This window comes from Coptis chinensis, chromosome 5 (assembly GCF_015680905.1).
Source record: "Coptis chinensis isolate HL-2020 chromosome 5, ASM1568090v1, whole genome shotgun sequence".
Classification (NCBI taxonomy): Eukaryota; Viridiplantae; Streptophyta; class Magnoliopsida; order Ranunculales; family Ranunculaceae; genus Coptis; species Coptis chinensis.
In genome coordinates this window covers 89,455,133-89,463,316 of record NC_141460.1, presented here as the reverse complement: position 1 = coordinate 89,463,316, position 8,184 = coordinate 89,455,133, and the positions used below count along the sequence as shown (strand labels likewise).

The window sequence follows — 8,184 nt, the reverse complement described above, 5'->3', positions numbered from 1 at the left end:
AAAGCCCACACGCAAACCAAGGAAGGGGAAAGGGCGTGGGAGAGAAAATAGCGAAGAGTGTTCTCCACCCCGGATCCGTTAACAGGACCGCGGAGTCGAGAAGGGGCATTTGTAATAGCATGAGATGCACCTCTTGGACCAAGTCCGCGGTGCAGCGGATAGGAAGCAACCTACGCAAGGACGAGGAGGAGCAGCGGATCAAAGCCGCAGAACCCTAGTCCACGGTGGCAAGTGTACGGTTGACTTCGGGTCGTCGGATGAGAGGGCAGATGGACGGTCCTGAAGAAGGGAAGGGAAATATAAAAAGGAGAAGATGTGGAGAAAAGAGGGAGGCCAAGAAAAAGAGAGAAAGGGGAGCAGAAAGGGAAGAAGAGAGAATAGAGGGAGGAGAGGGGAGCAAAGAGAAGGGGTTAGTTCGGCATTTGGGGAACAGTAATTTAGAGGTCCATACAATAACAATGAAGCACTGTCAACTCTACACAAAGACGTTTTCTTGCAAAAACAATAGAGCCAAACACGTTACTACGCAGATCTGCCAGAATCACATCATAGAATGTTTCTACTATCCTATATTGGATTTGTGATTTGTCTTCAAATCCTCATAAGTTCTATCTGTACATTTAGCTCATTTTGTTTCTACTTTTCTCGTGAGCCTGCATTTCATGCCATTTGTCAATTCCTCAACAATTACTTACCATCGATGGATCACTTCTTTTTGTTTTTCCCATGAGGCCAGATTGCATTTTGGTCTCTTGGATGAGCCTCTCCTCCAGCTAAAACATTTTTTGACAAGACTTGGCGACAGAAAAAATATGCAAAATTCTAAATATTTTACAAACTTAATTCCAAACTCAGTAGCCATAGAATCTGATGATCTTTTGAGCTATTTGCACGCTAGTAAGATATGGTGATATTTGTTGCATTTGGAGCTGGCTTTGCAGAACTTGTACTCTGCTTTAGCCTTTAATTTGCCATAATTACAACCATAATGACTCTTAACCATAGATTTTGAAGTCCAACAAGATGAACAGGAAAAGCTTGACAAACATCGTTTCTTTGAAGTTGATAAATAATCTTTTTTATAACTTGACACAAAAATAAATACCGAAAGTATGGAAGTTGTCACGTAGAACTTTCTTCGCTGCTCGTATTAGCCTTAGATAAGCACAGACATCTCTGATTGAATAATCGGGGTAATTTAGTGCAGAAGCCAACAAATTGAGAGCCACATATTCAAAGATATTAATATCTGGATACTACATTAACAAGCTCAGCTTAGTCACAAGTCACGACAAGAGAAAACCCAATCACAAAAAGTGGACGCAGCAGAACATCTGTCCAGTCATCAAAGTACAACCTCGAGATATACTCGTCAGTTCACACTAGCTTCAAAACTAACCCTCCCCAATGTCAGGGCTCAAATCTCCATAAGAAACCAGACCCCTGTTCCCAACTGGAGAACTGGATCTAGATCTGCTAGGAGACTGTAGCTTTGCCTTTTCAACAGGCTTGCGGGGACTGCCATCAGCAGAGGAAGCAGACCTGGATAAGCTTCTGCTCCTTGATCTCGACGGAGACTTTGATCTTGACCTTGAACGGTTCTTATCTGAAGGGTGGCTTTCACCTCCACGGGGGCCAAGTCGTGATTGGAGCCTCTCACTCACTGAAGACCGTCCATCAACTGAACTTCGACTATGTCTTGGGCTCCGGCTATGATCCCTGACACGGCCGTTAGAATGACGTGGGCTGCGGGAGATGCTTCTACTTCGACTTCTCCTGCTTTGGTATCTACAAGGAAAGGGCAAAAGAACATTATGAGAGGAACTTGTAGGAACTAGGAGGACAAAACCAGTAAGCATATTAGTCATATGATGAACATAAAAATTGGAATCACTGAAAGCAGACTCACTGTCACAAAAGCAGTGCTAATAAGTAAGGGTGGAATTTGAGCCGAGGGCTCGGAGCTCGGCTTGGGCTTGGCTCGTTTAAGCTCGGCTCGGGCTCGCTCGTTTACTATATGAGCCGAGCTCGAGCTCAAATAAAAGCTCGTGTAACAAATGAGTTTGATAAAGCTCGGCTCGTTTAGTTCAAATAGCATATTTATAGTGTAAAATAACCGAGGGCTCGGAGCTCGGCTTGGGCTTGGCTCGTTTAAGCTCGGCTTGGGCTTGGCTCGTTTAAGCTCGGCTCGAGCTCACTCGTTTAACTATATGAGCCGAGCTCGAGCTCAATTTAAAGCTCGTGTAATTAGCGAGCCGAGCTTGAGCATGGTAAAGCTCGGCTTGTTTAGCTTGAATTCCACCCTTACTAATAAGGAGATTCTTGCAAAAAACGGAGAATATTAGAGTAGAATATTAGATAGCTCCATCATCTCAGGTGCTATGAACATTTAATTGGGGCTTGACACAAAATTTATTCCTCACCTACCAACAGAAAAGCGGCCTACTTGCTGAAAAAATAAATTATTCATGTGCTGATTTTTTCGTCTGCATCCAAGGCTTAAACTATCAGAGTAACGGAATGGATCGAGGGTAAAGTTCATCATCCAAGTCAACAAGAGTGCTATAAAGGTCTTAAGCGTGGAGCAGATAGTCATCTCAACTAATGGATCGATGACCCACTGGGCATTGACTCTGGAAGAGAGGATACCCTTTTTAGTAGTTTTGTATTTATATGGGACTCACTTTTGGGTCGTTTTCATGTGCACGATTGATGTGCCTTTTGTCTTATGTTGTTTGTTTTTCAATTCCTCTGTTCTCTTATAGGATACCTCATCCTTCACATTTTTAGACGAGGCTCAAAAATACAGTAGCACAAAAATTGATACACTAAAACAAAGGGGAAATGGATATCTTCTTATACAGCACAAATATTGTTCTCTGTTTTTATTTATCTTCTTATGCTTCTGTATTGTAGGATACCTCATCCTATTGTATTATTGTTTATATATATATATATATATATATATATATAATCCATACTTTCCCAATCAAAAAACCAAATAGATACAGCACTCATCAGATGTCTCTGTGCATATTTTAAAAAATAATTATATTATTTATATTTTATGTGTTCTACACAATTTTGGTTATTATTTTATCAAGCATGAACAAAAACAAAAAAGAAGCAAGGAGACACATTCCAATTCACTATGTGGTGACAATGTGACATGACTAGAGATACGTTAAGAAGAAGCAGAGACTTGATCTCTACATTATAGGTCGCACGCACAATCAGTGAGGCAGGTATCACCTAATCATTGAGGAGGCATCACCTTGGAGATGACGATTCCAAATCTAACCATGACAACTAAACCGCAGCTTGGATTTCCGTATATACTAATGTTATTTTATCCGACAGAATTAAAAGAAAAGTAATTATTCAACTGTTTTCAAAGATAAGCTAATAAGGGTATCACTTTCACATAGCAGTTCTCTCTCTCAGTTTAAAAGCCACCCCATTGTTATTTGCTAAGATTATGTCTACAATTCCAAAAATGTTAGTTCCCAATTCCTTTCATTGTCAACATTTAATACTTCAATCAGCACATGATATACTTTCGAATTTCGATTGACACATTTTGTCCGACTTAAAATATCTGTAGAAGTATGACATCTACTATATCAACTTATGCGTCAGAAGAAGACTAGAATCAGGTATTAAGTTGTATAGACTGTAGTGTTTCCACTCAATATAAATCTTCCAATCATCTATGCTTTCGGGTTTGTCTGGAGGATAGCTACAAAGTACACATACAGAGTCAACATATTGTGAACACACAACAATGACAAACCAAACATCTTCTCACCGTCTAAATCAATCCACACAAAAATCAGCAAGCATCGTTCTTAACCGCACCGAATTATATTTTTTTAGACAAGTGGCATTGCTTATGTTTCCAGGCAATCAGACTTACTACTCTGAAGATCTTTTTAATCAGAGACTACTTTTTACAGTGTTACATAATATAACAGGAGGCTAGCACCATGATGAGCGAAAAAAAGATATTTCTGATTGTTTCTTTTAGAAATAAAAAATGTTAACAATCAGAAACGTCTTTAAAATAAAAATATTAAATTATTAATTGTTCACAAGAGAGAGAGAGATAACCTGGCGGGACTCCTGCGTCTAGGTGGACTCCAGATCCGTCTTAGTGGCGAGCGTTCACGATAACCTCTATAGCCAGAATACCTAGCATTCCATGACAATTTCAACGTCAGCAATACGGAACTCATTTCATCTGGGTTGTATAAATTGTTGAACTTACCTATCCCGGTTTCGTTCTTGAATATTCCTTCCTCCATAACGGTAGGGCCTAGGAGGTGAACGCTCAGGAGATGGAGTCCGATATTTACGTGCAGAAGCATAACGCTCAGTGAAGCCACGCCCTCTTCTTATAATGCTTCGGATTGCCATCTGGAGAACGACTTCTAGACAAACTCCGCGACTACTAGCAACAGGAGGCTCAGGGGCTTTACGGGAGGGCTCCTTCTTGGACTCCCTGAATAACTTCTATTGGTTTGCCTGTTGTATCGTCCAGCTGGACTGATACTTCGCAACCTCGAACTTTTCCTCGGACTTCTTCTGGGACTAGTACCTGAACTTCTCCTTGGGCTAGTACTTTGGTACCTTTTAGGAGTTGGACTCGAACTCCTGGTAACAAAAGACAAAAGTTACTCCAGCGCATTATGAGTAAAGAGATAGATTGCTATGCTCATTTGAGCGCTGCCCTCCTTCAGTGGTGCCTCGGTGCATACAAGGTGTACAGATGACAATTAGGTGAAACTAAACAATTACCTGGATTTGCTAGACTCATTGTCTGAATCAGGGTATTTATTTGCAATTTTATCCGATTTCATTTCTGTGTCGTGCCCATTGTTCAGATGATCTCCTTTTTCTTGGGCAAACTCACCCTCTTCATGTGATGAATCGTCTTTAGCAAGCTTCAGTCCATCTTTCTTTTGCTGATCAATATCTGCTTTTCTAGAGATTGGCTGAGGTGGATGCTTGTCTACGGCTATACAAATTAAAGACAATAAAACCAAGTGAAAATTCTTCATTATCATGTTTTTTCAAGGGGTAAAAAAACACAACACACACACACAATTTTGAGGCCTTGGATCCCCGCATACACATTGACACACGTGGGAGGCATAAAGAAATGAAATTATCTGAGCAACAAAAACACTGGCTATGACAATGTCAAATATGGCATACCGGGATCTTCGGAAGATTTTATCTCATCATGCAAAGAATTTATGAAGGCTGCAGGAGCAGATTCTTGAGGATGAGCTACGTCATCATCAGATTCGCTGATGCCGCTATCAGTCTCCAAATCACTTGAGCTATCAGAACCCCTAAATAAAAATTCAAAGACTAGGTAAAAAAAACTTCAGGTGGTGAAATTTAAAACAACATGACAGATGAAAACCAGACCTTTTAGACTTGCGTTTTGATCTTTTATTGTGGCGTCTTCTCCTCCTCTCCCTTCGCACATCCCTCTTTTTCCTACCACGTCTATGGCTATTTGTTTTTGATGTTTTCTTCCTCCTACGCCTTCCATCACTAGAGCTTGAGTCTGATGGCGAAGAATCAGAATCACTAGAAGAAGAATAGGAATCAGAACTCGAGTCATCTGAGCTTTCGGAAACAGATAAAGAGTATCTCCTTTTGCGCTTCTTCTTTCGGTCCTTCAGAGATTTTTTGTGTCTAGTCGTTCGTTTTTCATCAGAACTATCATCAGAAAAGGAAGCTTTCCCAGTTTTTTTAGCCTTCCTTTTTTCTGCAAATTATTGCTGACATGTTACATAGAGGGCTAACCAGAAAGGTATCCAGAAATAAATCTAGAAGAAATATATTATACTGACTTACCTTTTTCTGCTATGACTGCTTCATTAAATTTTTTTTCAGAACCTTCACCACAATCTACAATTTTCACAAGACAACAAGGTTTCCCATCCTCTGAACCTGCCTGCTTCTCAATACGAAAAACAGTGTCCATTCCTTTTACAACTTTTCCAAAAACGACATGCTTCCTGTCACATAAAAATTGTTGGTCATACAAAATTTCATTTTAAACAGCATAAAACCATTACAAGCATTAAATAAATGATTAGTAGAGAGGGAAAGGCGGGTCAAAAGGAGAAACAAATAGGCACTATATCATAATCCATCACAAATCCACAAATGCAAATGTGCAATTGATCTTTACAATTACAAAATAAAGAGTAGGCATATACATGTTTTTTATTGGTAAGAGAAAGTACACACACACACGCTTAAACACATGGATATATAAATAGAAAATTACCCATCCAAATGAGGTGTAGCCTTCAAAGTGATGAAAAACTGAGAACCATTTGTGTGCTTTCCAGCATTAGCCATTGATAGAAGACCAGCCTCGTTATGCGATAGTTTAAAGTTTTCATCTGCAAAAAATAGGGCAAACTGTTAATTCAGCAAACACCAAAAATTAAGAATAGTAAAATAACTTCACTAACAATCATATACCTGCAAACCTTCCCCCCCATATACTTTCTCCACCAGTGCCTGCAAAGTAGGGAATATTGTTACTTGTTTATCTTCTCATGGAAAAAGGGAGAATAAAGACAGCCAAACCAAATACTACAAAGATATATGGTAGGGAAAAAATTATACCATCACGCTTTGAGAAATCACCACCCTGCCATAAATTTAATACCTCATTAGTGACTCATAAACAACAACAGAAACATCTAAAATAAATTCATCAACTTGAATACAACATAATACCTCATTAGTGACTTAAGCACATGGGAGGCGTTAGGTTGAATTTAACAAGATAACCCTTATTCTACTTTGTGTACAGCTAATGCTTTTGGTGCTAGAAGCAAGCAGCCTCAAAGCTTAAGCCTTAGACTCCTCACTCTTCTCAAAACTATGTTTGAAAGTAATAAAACTTAATCTTACATATATATATATATATATATCAAGTACCTGAACCATAAATCCCTTAATTATGCGATGAAAAAGTGATCCCTTGAAGTGTAATTGCTTTTTAGTACATGATCCAGTGCCTTTCTCACCTACAAAAAAACAGAAGCTTAATTATTATTGGAGAACTTAATACTTACATGTAAAGATGAACTATATGAACTTTTACATTCAAAGCATCATTAATTATACACGGACCTACTTAACCAGCCTACTAACGAATAATTGTTGATTAACATCGAGACACGCACCCACATGTATGTCAATGCAAACCAATGTTATCCAAGTAATGAGTCGCAAAACTAGGTTATATAAGTAGGTCCGAGTAGCACTGCTGATAGAGCAAAAGCGAAGCGGTAATCGAACCATTGAGAATATTCAGTATATATGAACTAATAGAAGGAAGTGAATAAAAAAATACACACCTGTGCAGAGTGCACGGAAATTCTCAGCTGTCTTGGGTACGACATCTGAAAATAGCTGAAAATTTTCATGAGAAATAAGTCAACATATGCCACAAGAAAAATACTGGAATCATTTGAAAAATCTACTAAATTGCTCATAATAAGTTCAGGGCTTTATTTACCTCAATAACAATCTTTTCCGGACGACCCCCATCAATCACAACATCCAAAAACACAAGAGGGTTCTTGCTCTTTGCCATTTTTCCTCACTTCACAACTGTAGAACTAAACCAACTTTAGATAAACACAAATATAAAAAATCGAAACAATTCCTCATAAAACGACACATTGGTAGATACTACAAAAAATTTACACTCTTTGAGCATTAAATTCACGTGTTTACTAAATCTACTGGTGTAAATTAGATCCAAGGAAAAAAACAATCCCATAAACCCTAAACCCTAACAACTTAAACTGTGAATAACGGAGAATATAATAAGTGTATCAAATTGAAACATAAAAAAAAAAAAAGTTGATTAAACGAATGAAACAGAAAGGAGTTTTGAGAGGTTACCTTGAGAGAGTGAAGAGGCACGACTGACTGCTGAGCTCAACCCTCAAAAAGATGTGTTCTTGGAATTTTTAACGTGTTGAGAATCACTGATTTATTGAAAATATCAGTTTGATATTTCATACTGAAATATTGAGGTCTATGATAGTTTTAAAATATCAGATCCATTCCACATTATACCAGCCGATAAATCAAGCGTGTTGGATGTTTTTGGATCATGCACCAGTCTTGTGCAAC

General features: G+C 38.6%; 1 protein-coding gene across 1 annotated transcript; it reads right to left on the bottom strand.

Annotated features, from left to right (window-relative positions):
* Positions 1-1,119: 1,119 nt before the first annotated feature.
* LOC147499877 (peptidyl-prolyl cis-trans isomerase CYP63-like) lies at positions 1,120-8,080 on the bottom strand. Its single transcript, XM_086561632.1, is given in 16 exon segments — positions 1,120-1,788; positions 4,111-4,191; positions 4,268-4,389; positions 4,391-4,431; positions 4,433-4,653; positions 4,798-5,017; positions 5,218-5,357; positions 5,437-5,782; positions 5,872-6,035; positions 6,311-6,428; positions 6,511-6,549; positions 6,658-6,682; positions 6,976-7,064; positions 7,398-7,452; positions 7,559-7,653; positions 7,951-8,080. Coding segments are annotated over 15 exon segments (2,133 nt in total). The 5' UTR covers positions 7,637-7,653; positions 7,951-8,080; the 3' UTR covers positions 1,120-1,394.
* Between the last annotated feature and the right edge of the window lie 104 nt (positions 8,081-8,184).